Here is a 13,589-nt window from a genome sequence, read left to right as displayed (position 1 = left end):
TCGCTTGTGTGGTCTCGGCTGGTGTTTTGTAACCAGCGAGGAGGAAAAAAAAAAAAAAAATTAAAAAAAAAAAAATTAAAAAAAAAGGGGAGAAAAAAAAAAAGAGAAGAAGGAAAAAGGCCCTACCCCTGGCGAGCGAGCCAGGAATGGCGAAGTCCGGAGAGCCCTAATGCGAAACATGTGGCGGCTGCCTGGGGCTGAGCAGGGAGGTGAAAGTGAGCGCGGCGGCGCGGCGAGCATCCCGGCGCACCCGCGTCCCCCCCGCCGCCCCCTCCCCACCGCCCGGGCTGCTGGCCTGCGCCCCACGCCACGGCTGGGGGGTGGTGTGAGGGTGGGGGGTGCTGCCCGTGTCCGTGGTATGGTGTGTGGGGGGGTGCAGGTGGTCCCTGCTGTGGGGGGCAGCTGGGTGGTGATGGTTCGGCCGGGGTGCTGGTATGGTGTGAGGAGTGTCCCCCCGCTTTGTCACTGGACACGTGGCCCTGCTGGGGACGAGGGGGGGGTCTGACACCGGCCAAGGTGGGGTATGAGCAGTTCGGATGGGCAGGGGGGATGTGCCCAGCGCCTCCAGCACCCATGGGCACGCACTGCTGGGCTCCATGCACCCCACTGGGGACCCCACGAGCATCCCGCAGGATTTACCGAGCCATCCACAGCTCCGTGAGCTGCGGGGGGACACCGGCGCAGAGACTGGGGAGGGGGGGGAGAACCGCGCCCCGCGACGCCCCGGTCCTCCCCGTCGAGCCGTGCGCAGCGTGTGCGGCAGGGACCAGCTCCCAGCGGCTGTTCTGGAAAACCTCCCGTTTGCTTCCTTCCTGCCTTGCCTCCCCTCCAACAGCTCTCCGGGCACATTAGCAGCTTCATCAGAGACTAGACCGGTCTTTCTAGCACATATTTTCCTGCTCCACATTGCCCTTGGCGTAACTCTACACCGCGCGCGCGTTTGCCGGAGAGGTGCCCGCATCTCCTCCGTGCCAATGCTGCGCCCAAAGGCTGGCGGGGAGACGGGGAGCGAGCGGGGCGGCGGGAGGGGGGATGCGGATGGACTGACAGGTTTGAATTCTCTTTCCCTGCCTTGTTGATAAGTTGTCACGCTAATCCAGACACCGGGAAGAGCCTGGATCATGCCGAGCGGCTGCGTTAGTGTGTGTGTGTGTGTCTGCGGGTGTGTGCTGGGGGAGGGAGCCAACAGGCAGGGATTCACACGCGGCTCTGGCTCTGGTGGGGGGGGGCGAACAGGCAGACACGCTGGCACAGGGGGGACTGCGATGGGTTGGGGGGCTCCACCGTGCACCCCTGTGCTGGCTGGGCAGCTGCCTTGGGTGCCCCAGCACACCGGTGTCACGCAAAGGAGCAAAGGCCCCTGCGTGCACACGCGTGTGCGACACGGACACGCTCACGCGTTGGCGATGCACACGTGTGCCCGCAGCCTGGCGGGGAGATATCCTGCCTCGGAGGGGGAGGAAAGGGGTGTCCCACCCCAAAATGCCACCCTGTGCCCGGGGCATCCTGTGGTGGGCCCCATCCTGTGGGGCGGAGGGGACAGCGCGTGTCCCCGTGGGCTTCGAAGGGGGTGGCACAGCCCTGCGGGCACCCACACCCAACCCCAGGGCAGGGGGTTGCTCCTTGGGGAGGGGTCCCTGGGGGCTGACGCAGCTGGGGGGGGGGTCTCTGTGCTTCTTCCTGGAGCAGATGGGAGCTCGGTCGCCTGCCAGCCCGTCGCACTGGAGAACGGTGCCAGCCCGCCAGCCGAGTGGTTCCCCTGTGCCCAGGGCTCCGGCCCCCGCCAGCCCGGCAGCGACGGCGACGGCAGGAGCTTCAAAGTGAACCTGCACTGCAAACACCCGCGGCCCAGGTACCCCGGGGGGGCCCTCGCCCCGGGAACGGGGAGCTGGGGCTGCACCGGGGGGGGGTGGAGGGGCGGGGAGGGGGAGTGGGGTGACAACAAATCTGCTCTGCTCATCCCTGCCTTGGCGGGAGTTGGGGGGGGGGGGGGGGCTGCAAAGCATCCCTGGGGATGGTGGGGGTGGGTGGGGGGCTCTGCAGCTTTGCAAAAAGGTTGGCTGGGGGGGGGGGAGTGGGCAAAGAGGGGTGCCTACAGCCCCCCCCCCCCCCCGCGGGGTGCAGGGTGGGCTGTGCGGTGGGTGCGTGGGCCCCTTGCCCGGTGCTGGGCACCCCTACCCACCCGTGGGTGCCTGTGCAACACCCCCCCGCCCCCCCCCCCCCCCCCGGGAGACCTCGCTTGTGCCCCCATTGCCAGCGAGGGGAAACTGAGGCAGGCGCGACGCGGGTGGTCCCCGGGGGCTACTGGCACCAGGCGGTGTCACCTCGGGTGGGGGCAGCAGCTGTGCGTGGGGTGTCCACGGAGGGGGGGGGGAGGGAAGCGGGGGGGGGGGGGAACATGCTGAGCCACCTCCGCGGGCAAAGCACATACATCATCCCCCCCCCAATCCCCGCCTCCCCCGGTGTGTCCGGCGGCCGGGCCGGGGCGGGGGGGCGGCGGGGGCCGGGCCGGGGCGGCGGGAGCGCGGCTCGCCGGGGACACCTAGTGGCAACGCGACCGTAGGGCCCCCCCCCCCCCCCCAACCTCCCCCCCGGCGCCCCCCCCAAATCCCCACCGCCCCCCGCCCCCCGGCCCCGTGGAGGGGTTAGTGGTGGTGGTTGGGGAAAGGGGGGGGGGGAGGGGGTAAATCTGTCCCCTCTGTCCCCCAGATCGGAGGCAGCCTCCCCCCCCTTTCCCCGTCCCCGCCCCGCTCGCAGCCCCGACGCCAGGGTGATGGGCAGGCGCTGCCCCCTCGGCTGTGGGAGCTCGGGAGGATCGGCCCCCGGTATGTCCCTTGTAGGGACTGGTGCTGCGGAGAAGCCGTGGGGGCGCGGTGGGCACCCAGGTTGTCCCCCCCCCGCTCGGGGCTAACCCTCCGCACCCCTTCCTTTGCAGAGAGCTCAAGTGCAATAGCAGGAGCAGCAGCAAAGCCGAGGGTAAGTCCCAGCCCCGGCCCCGCGATGCTCCCGGACCCCCCAGACCTGCCCCACGGCGGGGATGGGGCAGCCCGGACCCCCACGGCCGCAGCCACCCCGCTTCCCCTTGGACGTGCCAGCAGGGGCTGGCATGGATGGTCCTGCCGTGGGGAGGGGGTCCAGCCCCCCCCCCCCCCCCCCCCCCCGAGCAGAGGAGGGGGGCCAGACCCCATTTCCCCACTGCTGCGGTGGGCAAAGGGGTGGCGGGGGCAGGTTCCTGCGGTGCCAGCCGGGTCCTTGCCTGTGACAGGGCAGGGACAAGCCAGGGGACGAACGCGGGGACCCCCCCTCTCCGAGGGCGGCGGGGATGGAGCAAGGCACCGCCGGCTGCTTTCGGCCGGTGGTGCCCTCGGAGCCTCACTGTGCCCCTCTCTGCCCCACGCAGGTCCCGGTCTCACCTTCCCCGACCCCCATGTCAGCAACTGCTCGGCCAAGCGGCACGCGGGGGAGGAGGAGGTCAGGATGCGCGTGAAGCCCCCGGGCCCAGTGGTAACGACCAGCGTTGTGCGTGGCTCGCCTGACTACGTCCGAGAGCCCAAGTTCTACCCGCCGGGGCACCCGGCGCAGCGGCCCCCGGCCTGCCCGGCAGAAAAGGCCTTATCCTGCAGCGTGCTGAGCTTCCCTGAAGGCTCGTGCCCCGCGCTCGGCCGGGAGCACCAGGCAGGCTCGCTGCTGCACGGCGACCCGGCTGACCGGTGCCAGAGTGTGCACGGGGGCACCAAGGCGGCGGAGGACTTGCTGGGCTGTGCCGGCGAGCCCCAGATCCTGGGGGGCAGCGCGGAGGAGGCAGCCGCCCGCGATCGGGCGCCTAAAACCTTCCCCAACGCGACGCTGGCCTCGGGCCGCTGCAACGTCGACAGCATCCTCGCCTTGCTCCGCAGCAAGTGCGGCAACGGGCACATCAACCTCCACCCCGTGGTGCAGCTCATCGACATCATGAAGGATCTCAACCGCCTCTCCGAGGACCTCAAGAGCAGCGGGGTGCACCTGGACTGTGGCAGCCTCCGCGGCGGCAGCGGCGGTGGCCACGAGGACAACCGCCTCCTGCCCGCCGACCGTGACCTCCAATACAGCTTCTTCTCCTCGCCCTCCCTGGCCAACAGCATCCGCAGCCCCGAGGAACGGGGGGTGCTCTGCAAAACCGAGCCGCCGCGGCATCCCCGGCCCCTGGCTCGCGATGGAGAAGCTGATGGCGGTGGGGGGAGCGCCCCACAGCCCCCCAGCCACAGCGGGAGCGTGGGGGGAGCCTCCAAAGCACCGGCAGAGGAAGCCGGTTGCTCGCAGCCCGATGCCAGCGATTACTCCGACCTGGCTGAGGCGGACATCCTGAACGAACTGGCCTCCCTGGCGTGCCCGGGGACGCAGCTGCTGGAGTCCCAGGCGATGGAGCCGCAGCCCCAGTTGCTGCCAGCCCAGGAGCTGGACTCCCAGTCCCGGCTGCTGGATTCCCAGTCCCTCGAGTCGCAACCCCAGCTGCTCGATTCGCAAAGCCTGGAGCCGCTGCCGGAATCTCTGGAGCTGCAAAACCTGGAGCCGTTGGGCTTGCAGTCGCTGGAGCCGCTCTCTGAGTCGCTGGAGCTGCAGTCGCTGGAGCCCCTGTCCGAGTCGCTGGAGCTGCAGTCGCTGGAGCCGCTGGCGGAGCCGCTGGGGCTGCAGACGCTGGAGCCGCTGCCGGGGGCCCTGGAGCCGCCGCTGCTGGACGCGCGGGCCCCGCTGCTGCCCGCCGAGCCCTCGCTGCTGGAGCCGCAGCCGCTGGGGCCCGTGTCGGAGCTGCTGGAGGCGCAGCCGGGCGCCGGGGACCCGCTGCGGCCCCACGGGCTGCAACCCCGGCTGGGGGGGTGTCCTCTGGGTGGGGTAGTGAAGCGGGGTCCCTGTGGGGGCCGGGGGGCCGGGCGGTGCGGCGAGGACCACCGCAAGTACGCCCTGCGCCGGACAGACAAGCCAAAGATGCTGTGCCGCCGGAGGAGGGCAGGGCGAGGGCGCCGGGCGGATATCACCCCTGAGAGCCGTGTCTTGTCCCCCCTCGCCCTGCCCGCCGAGGTGCCCCCTGGGCCCGAGGAGCCCGGCGCCCCACTGCTGGCCCCCCCGCCACCCCCTCCCACCACCTTGGACCCCGACGAGGTGCCCAAGGCCCCCGCGACGGGGAAGAAGAGTAAGTGCCGGGGGGTGAGGAAGATGGTGGTGAAGATGGCCAAGATCCCCGTGTCCCTGGGGAGGAGGAACAAGACCACCTACAAGGTGTCATCGCTCAGCAGCAACCTGAACCTGGAGGGCAAGGAGCTGGCGGCCAGCAGCTCCATGGAGCCCACGCCGCTGCTCAAGATGAAGAACAACGGGCGCAACGTGGTGGTGGTCTTCCCCCCCGGCGAGATGCCCATCATTCTGAAGCGCAAGCGGGGCAGGCCTCCCAAGAACCTGCTGCTGGGCCAAGCCAAGCCCAAGGAGCCTGCCCCGGAGGTGAAGAAGAGGAGGAGGAGGAAGCAGAAGCTGGCCTCACCCCAGCCCTCCTACATCGCCGACACCAACGACAGCAAGGCCGACTACTCAGACGTGCTGGCCAAGCTGGCCTTCCTCAACCGGCAGAGCCAGTGCTCAGGACGCTGCTCGCCGCCCCGGTGCTGGACCCCCAGCGAGCCCGAGTCCATCCACCAAGCCCCCGACACCCAGAGCATCTCCCACTTCTTGCACCGTGTCCAGGGCTTCCGCCGACGCGGCGGCAAAGCGGGGGGCTTCGGCGGGCGCGGGGGGGGCCACGCCGCCCGTGCGGCCCGTTGCTCCTTCAGCGATTTCTTCGAGGGCATCGGGAAGAAGAAGAAAACCCCCGCCGCCCTCCACGCCGACACCGTGCACCCGCGCAAGCGGGGCCGGCCGGAGCCCGACCCCGTGGGCAAACCCAAGCGCAAACGACGGGCCCGCAAGAACGGGGCACTCTTCCCCGAGCCCAACCCCGGGCAGAGCTTTGGCGACGGCCCCGCTGAGTGGGCCGGGGGGGAGAAGGGCAGCCCCTGGGCCCCCCACCATGGTCACCCCGGTGGCCAGGCCGGCCGCAATGGTGGCTACCAAGGGGCCGAGGCGAGACCCTTCCACGCCGCTGGGCTGGAGTCGGGCTCCTCCGGCCGGGCCGGCTTCTACGCTGGGAGCGCACCATCCTCGCAGACGGAGGCCGGCCCGGAGAGGCACAGCCTCTTCACCGGCTATTTCCGCTCCTTGCTGGACTCGGATGATTCCTCCGACCTGCTGGACTTCGCCCTCTCGGCCTCCCGCTCCGAGTCCCGCAAGTCAGCGGCCGCCTACACGGCCCCTCCGGCCACCTTGCCGGGCCAGCGGGGCCTGGCCGCTTACCCAGCCCGGGGTGGCAAGGTGGCAGCGGCAACCCCCGGCGCCGAGGCCGCCTTCCACGCAGCGATGCAGGGCCGACCAGCCTTCCCGCCCGGCCGCGCCGCCGCCGCCGCCGGCTATGGGGTTGCCCAAGGGTCATCGGAGTGTCGGGGGGCCGAGGCTTTTCCCAAGCTGGCACCGCCCTCAGCCGTCTCCCGGTCGCCCACAGCTCACCCGGCGGCCAGCGGCACCCCTGGCTACTCCCCGTACGGCAGCTACGGCGCTGGGCAGAGCGTGGCACCCGCCAGCGTCTTCCCACCGGGGAAGCAGTACCCGTCGGCCCAGGACTGCCCCAACAGCAAGGACTGCAGCTTCGCCTACGGCAGCGGCAGCAGCCTCCCGTCCTCCCCCAGCAGCGCCCACAGCGCCGGTTACGCGCCGCAGACGGCCGGTCCCAGCCTGCCGCTGGGCAAAGCCGCCTTCTTCAACAGCGCCGAGCAAGGGGGGCAGTTCTCCAGCGCCGCGCACACCCCATTGCGCTGCGACAGCCGGGCCAGCACCGTCTCGCCCGGCGGTTACATGGTGCCCAAGGGTTCGGCCTCCTTCCAGCCCTCGCCCGAAAATTGCCGGCAGTTCCCCAGCGCTGCGCCGTGGGCTTTCCGGCAAGGCTACGGTGGGTTGGACTGGAGCTCGGAGGCCTTCAGCCAACTCTACAACCCGGGCTTCGAGTGCCACCTCAACGAGCCCAACGTTATCCTGGACATCTCCAACTACACCCCGCAGAAAGCCAAGCAGCAGACGGTCTCGGAGACCTTCTCCGAATCCTCCTCCGACAGCACCCAGTTCAACCAGCCGGCCGGCTACCGGCGTGCCAACAGCGAGGCCTCCTCCAGCGAGGGCCAGTCCAGTCTCTCCAGCCTGGAGAAGCTGATGATGGACTGGAACGAGGCGTCCTCCGCCCCAGGCTACAACTGGAACCAGAGCGTCCTCTTCCAGAGCAACTCCAAGCCCGGTCGGGGCCGGCGGAAGAAGGTGGACATGTTCGACACCTCCCACCTGAACTTCTCCTCCTCTTCCTCCTCCTCCTCCGTGTACCCCTCCAAGAGGAGCACGGGACCCCGGCAGCCCCGGGGGTCCCGGGGGGCTTGTGCCTCCAAGAAGGAGAGGGGGACGGGCAAGGCCAAGTTCCCCACCAAGTCGCAGGCGGTCAACCCCCTCTTCCAGGAGAGCACGGACCTGGGCTTGGACTACTACAGCGGGGACAGCAGCATGTCCCCCCTGCCCTCCCAGTCCCGGGGCTTCGGGGTGGGCGAGCGGGACCCCTGCGACTATGCCGGCCCCTACTCCATGAACCCCTCCACCCCCTCGGACGGGACCTTTGTCCAGGGTTTTCAGAGCGACTCCCCCGGTTTGGGGCAGCCAGATTTGGAGAGCAAGCACTTCCCTGCCCTCCCACACCAGCTGGCAGCCCCCGGCCAGCAGACTGTCTTCGAGGCCGGCTTGCAGAAAGCCTTCTCACCCAACTGCTCCCCAACCTTGGCCTTCAAGGAGGACCTACGGGCGGGCGACATCCGTAAGCTGCCCGCCTGCGACTCGCTCAAACACAGCATGCAGGGGGGGGCCCTGCCGCACGCCCCCCACCTGGCTTGCCGCGATCTCCCCATGCCTCAACCGCACTACGACTCCCCCAGTTGCAAAAACCCCCCGTACTGGTATTCCCCCAACGCCAGCACCCGTAGCCCCTCGTACGATGGCAAAGCGGGGGCCGGGATGCTGGTAGACTTCATGGGCAGGACGGACCCCCAGTGTCTGAACCCCCACTTGAGCAGCCCGAGCGGCACCCACCCCTCCAAGGGCGAGAAGGAGCCCTTGGAGATGTCCCGGGCTCACCACCGAGGACCCTATGCTTGTCCCTTGATCAATGACTTGAACATCTCCCCCGTACCGAGAGACTCAATGCTGCAGCTGCAGGACAACTACAGGTACCCCAGTTTTGCACCCCAAGGGCACCCCGTCATGGCCCCCACCCAGAAGAGCGGGTTTTTGGGACCCATGGTAGAGCAACAACACCCCGAGGACACTTTTACGGTCACCTCATTGTAGTGTCTGCTGACGTGCCAACCGGACAACGAGGTTTTGTTACAGGGTAGGTGGGGGAGCCCCTCGGGGCGAGGGTCGGGGGGTGGCGGGGGGAGACGGGGCACCCCCGGGCCCTTCTCATCGTGTCCTCCCCCTCCGTGTTGTGTTTCTCTTTCAGAGGTAATTTAGCCAGCACTTTTTTCTGGAACACTTTTCAAGTTCTGTATTTAACTGGGATTGGAACCGTTTGTTTGTTTTCTAAAAAAAAAAAAAAAAAAAAGAAAAAAAAAAAGGAAAAAAAAGAAAAAAAAGGAAAAAAAGTTAAAAAATAAGTGGAACAAAAGGAAAAAAAAAATAATAATGGACGAAGAGCGAAAACCCCCGTTTTTTCCCCCCTCCGCACTCAAACCCGCTCCGCCTGCCGACCGCCTGGCTCTGCTTTCCGGACTGCCGCCCCCACCTCCCACCCCGCAGCAGGACAATCGGACAGACGGATGGACGGATGGACGGACAGACGGACGCCGGCCCCCGCCGAGCCCAGGGGCAGGGGCGCAGGCAGGGAGGGCAGGCAGGCTGGGCAGGAGGCGGCCGCGGGGCCTGGGGGTCAGCGGCTGGGTGCCCCCTGCCCGCAGCCTGGCCGGGGGGCGAGGGCAGCCCCCTCGGCCGCCCCCAAGGGGGGGTCTATTTGGGGATTTTTTTTTTTTTTTTTTCTTTTCCCTCCCCGTCCGCTCACTTGCCGGGGGTGTTTTTCTTGCCGGATGGATGCTGAGGGGTGTTTGGGAGAGCTGACCCCCACCAGGCTCTGGCTCGGAGACGCCACCGTCACCCGGTAAGTGCCACCCAAGCCCCCTCGCTGCCCGATGCCCGTCCCCTGGGAGGGTGCTGTGGGGCTGGGGAGGGTGCAGCAGGGGTACACTGGGTGCTCCATGCTTTCTGGTGGGGTTTCTAACTCAAATGCAGCCAGTGAGGTTCACCCACTGGGTGCCCGCACCCACTTTTGGGCTGCAATCACTTGCCCCGGGTGTTGCCCCACGGCCAAGCAATAAACTGGGGACCCCGTCTGCCCCAGGGTCTGTGGGTGGCTGGAGCCTGGGGTGCGGGGTGCCAGAGCCCAGGGTGGGGGGGTGCTGGGTGCTGGACCTCAAGTGTGCCAGAGCTGGGGGAGTGTGGGGTGCCCCAGACCCCTGGGTATGTGGGTGCCAAACTCTTGGGTGCATGGGTGCCGGATGGGTGGGCAGGACCCCAAACCTCTGGGTGCATGGTTGCCAGACCCCTGGGTGTGTGGGTGCTAGATGGGGGGTGAGCAGGACCCCAAATCCCTGGATATGTGGGTGCTGGATGGGGGGTGAGCAGGACCCCAAACTCCAGGGTACGTGGGTGCGAGATGGGGGGTGAGCAGGACCCTGGACCTGTGGGTATGTGGGTGCCAGATGGGGGCTGAGCAGGATCCCAAACCCCTGGGTATGTGGGTGGTAGATGGGGGGTGAGCAGGATCCCGGACCTGTGGGTATGTGGGTGCCAGACCCCTGGGTATGTGGGTGCCAAATGGGTGGGCAGGACCCCAAACTCCTGGGTACATGGTTGCCAGATCCCCGGGTGCATGTGTGCTGAATGGGGGGTGAGCAGGGCCCCAAATCTCTGGGTATGTGGGTGCCAGATGGGGGGTGACCAGGACCCCAAAACTCCTGGGTACATGGGTGCCAGACCCCTGGGTACGTGGGTGCAAGATGGGGGGTGAGCAGGACCCCAGACCCCTGGGTATGTGGGTGCCAGACCCCGGGGTGCGTGGGTGCCAAATAGGGGGTGAGCAGGACCCCAAATCCCTGAGTATGTGGGTGCTGGATGGAGGGTGAGCAGGACCCCGGACGCTGGGGCGCAGCTCTGTCCCCCCACCACGGGAGCTGGGGCAGGGAGGGCTCCCTGCCACCTGGTTGCCACAAGCCACACCGAGTGGGTGCCCCGGCGCGGTGCTGAGCCCCAACCTGACTCCCGGCACCCCCAGCCGGGGCGAGGGGCCGCGGCGGGGGGACACTCACCCCTCTCTCGCCTCTCCCCCCCAGCCTGCCCGCCAGCCACAGCACCCTCGGCCCCGCGCCCCCCACCCGTCCCGGAGCAGAGAGGAGAGGAGGGGGCCGCCGCCGGCGGGGTACCCCGGCCCCGTCACCCCCCGCTTCGCCCGCCGGCCCCCGCCTCGGCCGTGGCGCCGGCGCCGCGTTCTCTCTCCTCCCGGCCAGAAGCAGAGGGACTCTTTAATTTTTATTTTTTATTTTATTAATTTTCATTTTCTGCACAAAACCAGCAATTGTAAATACTTTTGAAGAAAAGAAGTAAAAAAAAAAAAAAATGTTTAAGGAAAAAAAAAATTTTAAAAAGCTGAAAATTCACAAAAAAAAAAAAAAAGAAAAGAAAAGAGAGCCACGCACCGGAGGGAGAATCAAAAAGTGATGGAGAACAGAGACCTAAAGCGACCGAGAGGTGAATATGCAGGAGAGGAGAGCAAAAACCCACCAGTATGCACTGAGAAAAATTTATTTACAGATCGATCGACAAAAAAAAAAGAAAAGAAAAAAAAAAGTAACAATAACCTATTTATTGTATATAATGTTTTATTATAAATCGTGTCTTGTATATTGCATTCTGTACATCTGCTGTGGTTTTGTGGTGTGCAACTTCCGCATGGGTTCCTTGGGTTTCCGTTGCCTTTTTTTAATGACGATGACGATGATTTGAGTTTTATTTTTATTATTATTAAGAAGAACGAGGCGGGTTTTTTTTGGCAGTACACACCCAAAGATCCAAATTTGTATAAAAAAAGGAGTTTAAAAAAAAAAAAATTAAAAAAAAGAAAAAAAAAAACAACAAAAACAAAAAAGGAAGATAAATCAATCACACACCCTCTTGGTGGGGAGGGGGAAACGGGCGGGGGCCGGGGCGCGGGCTGGGGCAAAGGGGGGGCCACCGGCTTTCCCGTGGCCCCCCGGTGTGGCGGCGGTGATGAGCTCAGGGTGTGGGTGCGTGCGTGGGTGCCAGGGGGGGGCTTTGGGCTCCTCTCCTTCCCCCCCAGTCCCCTGTGTGTCCCCCCCTCCCAGGGTTTGGCAACTTCTGTACAGCTTTGTGGATTGTGCAAAAAAAAAAAAAAAAAAAAGCCAACAAAAAAAAAAGAAGAAAAAAACACCCTGAAACGAAAAAAAAAAAAAAGGCAAATTGCAAAAAAAAAAAAAAAAGGGAAAATAACCCCCCACCTGGACAAAATAGCCCCCCCCTTCCCCACCCCTCCTGTGCTGCCCCTCCCCAGCTGACCTGCACAGTGCTTGTGCTGCCCTGGCCGGAGCGGCCCCCCCCGGCGACCCCCCCCGCGCCCGGCCCCCCCGGCCCCCCCGCTCTTCCCCTCGACTGGTCTTTTTGTGTTATTTAGGAAGGAATTTTTAATAGGCACTTTTTTTATATTAAAAAGAAACCTATATATTGAGCGATGCCCGCTGCTTTCTTGCTTCTCTTTGGGGGTGGCACGGCCTGGCTGTGCCGGGGAGGGGGGCAGGGGCTGGAGGGAGGCTGACACCCCCCCCTGGATTTGGGGGGGCTGCCAGGATCCGGCCTATGGTGGGAATTGCAGTGAGAAAGCGGAATTTTGGTGCAGATGGGGGTGCGGTGTGGCACGGGGGGGGTCCCGCTGCTGCTCCCCCCGGGATGCGGTGCCAGCGGGGGTCCCGGGGGACATTGCCAGGGTGGCCGGTGGCACGAGTTATTGCTGGGGGGGGGGGGGGGTTCTTCGTGGGGTAGGATGGGTGCCCACCCCTCCCTGGCACCCATGGCGGGGGGGGGGGGCTGCAGGCAGCTTCACGGTGATGGATGGGGAAAGCGCCAACACTGTAAAGGAGCAAAAGGGGAAAAAATACCCCCCCCCCCAACAAAAAAAAATCAAAATAAAAAAATCCACCAACTTCCAGGACTGGGAAGATGAAGGCTGCAGCATCCTCCGGGCGAGGAGAGGGGGGGTTGTCGGGGACACACACACACACACCAGCTACCTGTGGGTGGGAGAGGTTAGTGATCCCGGCGGGGTCAGGGCTGCTGCAGCGAAGTGCTTGTGCAGCGCGGGGGGGGCCGGGGGGGGGAGGCAGGAGGTTGCTATGGAGAAGAGCACACGGTGCATACTGATGGCTGGGGGGGGGGAGCGGGGGGAGCGGGGCTGCCAGCGCCGCAGCCTGGGAAGATGTCGGTGTTGTGCGGGGAGAGCTGGAGGGGGGGGGGATGTTAGGGGACCCGCTTCTTGCTGGGCTGGGGGGACCAGCAAAGGGCCCCCCACGGTATGTGGCTGGCGCCAAGGGAGCTCGGTTCAATGCAGCCCCCCCCAAAGCCCTGTCACAGAGTGCGAGAGGGTCACCCTGAGCACCCAACCGGGCTCATGGGACACCCCCCCCCGCACTCCGGGGGTGCTGCCAGTGCCTGTGCCCCAGGTGAAGGCGGTTGGGCATTGGGAGGGGGCTGTATTTCCATCCCTCCCCACCCCAGGGCCCTGCAAGTGCCCCTGAGCGCTGCAGGGGGGGGCTCAGGTGGGGGGCTCTGGGTGCTGGTGGGTCACGGACCCTCCCCAAATCAGAGGGGGGGGAGTTTGGCAGTGGGGCCGCGTGTGTGTGTGCGTGGGGTGTCCCTGCTGGGGACGAGATGGGTCCCTCAGCGCAATCACAGCTCTGCAGAGGCTAAATGAGGGGAGGGGCATTGCCCCGGGTGCCCCCCCACATCAGGCAGGGCCCTCAGGGCAAGCTGGGGGCGATGCTGCAGGTGGAGGTGATGGAACGGGCTGGGGGGCGGCTCGCCTGGCATACAGGACCCTGCAGGGACCCACTCTGGGGTCCTGGGGGTGCCTGGGGAGCAGCCCCACTCCCCGCTGGTGCTGAGTGGTTTGGGGGGGGGCACTTGCCCCCCTAACGCCCCACACCGGTGCTTCCCCCAGTGACCTCCGCCTGCTCCCCATGGGCTGGTCCCTGCTGGGCACCCAGTGGCCTCATCCAGGCTGGGCTGGTGTAGGAACCCCACAGCCAGTGGGTGCCCCCCCTGCCCTGGCACCCCCCCCCACTGCTGACACCTGCACCCCAGGGTGGCCACAGCACTGGGAGGCTGCTGGTGGGGAGAGGACGGAGCTTGGAGCACCCCTTCCCACAGTCCTCGCACGCAGA

The 13,589-nt window shown here is 66.0% G+C and overlaps 1 protein-coding gene across 5 annotated transcripts in view; it reads left to right on the top strand.

Annotated features, from left to right (window-relative positions):
- AHDC1 (AT-hook DNA binding motif containing 1) overlaps positions 1-11,881 on the top strand; it is a 51,111-nt gene extending 39,230 nt beyond the window's left edge. For 4 of the 5 annotated variants that reach the window (XM_074850741.1, XM_074850738.1, XM_074850742.1 and 1 more), the window contains 5 exons: positions 1,690-1,852; positions 2,936-2,976; positions 3,401-8,479; positions 8,591-9,241; positions 10,473-11,881. In XM_074850741.1, coding sequence (XP_074706842.1) covers positions 3,478-8,436 — 4,959 coding nt within the window. In that variant the 5' untranslated portion in view covers positions 1,690-1,852; positions 2,936-2,976; positions 3,401-3,477 and the 3' untranslated portion in view covers positions 8,437-8,479; positions 8,591-9,241; positions 10,473-11,881. Of the gene's footprint in view, positions 1-1,689; positions 1,853-2,750; positions 2,826-2,935; positions 2,977-3,400; positions 8,480-8,590; positions 9,242-10,472 lie in introns of those variants that run through there. The other variant, XM_074850740.1, reaches the window with a different exon arrangement.
- The last annotated feature ends 1,708 nt before the right edge of the window (positions 11,882-13,589 follow it).

Source organism: Strix aluco, chromosome 26, assembly GCF_031877795.1.
Source record: "Strix aluco isolate bStrAlu1 chromosome 26, bStrAlu1.hap1, whole genome shotgun sequence".
In the NCBI taxonomy this organism is placed as follows: domain Eukaryota; kingdom Metazoa; phylum Chordata; class Aves; order Strigiformes; family Strigidae; genus Strix; species Strix aluco.
Note: the sequence above shows the minus strand (reverse complement) of the source record. Positions and strands in the feature narration are given on the sequence as shown.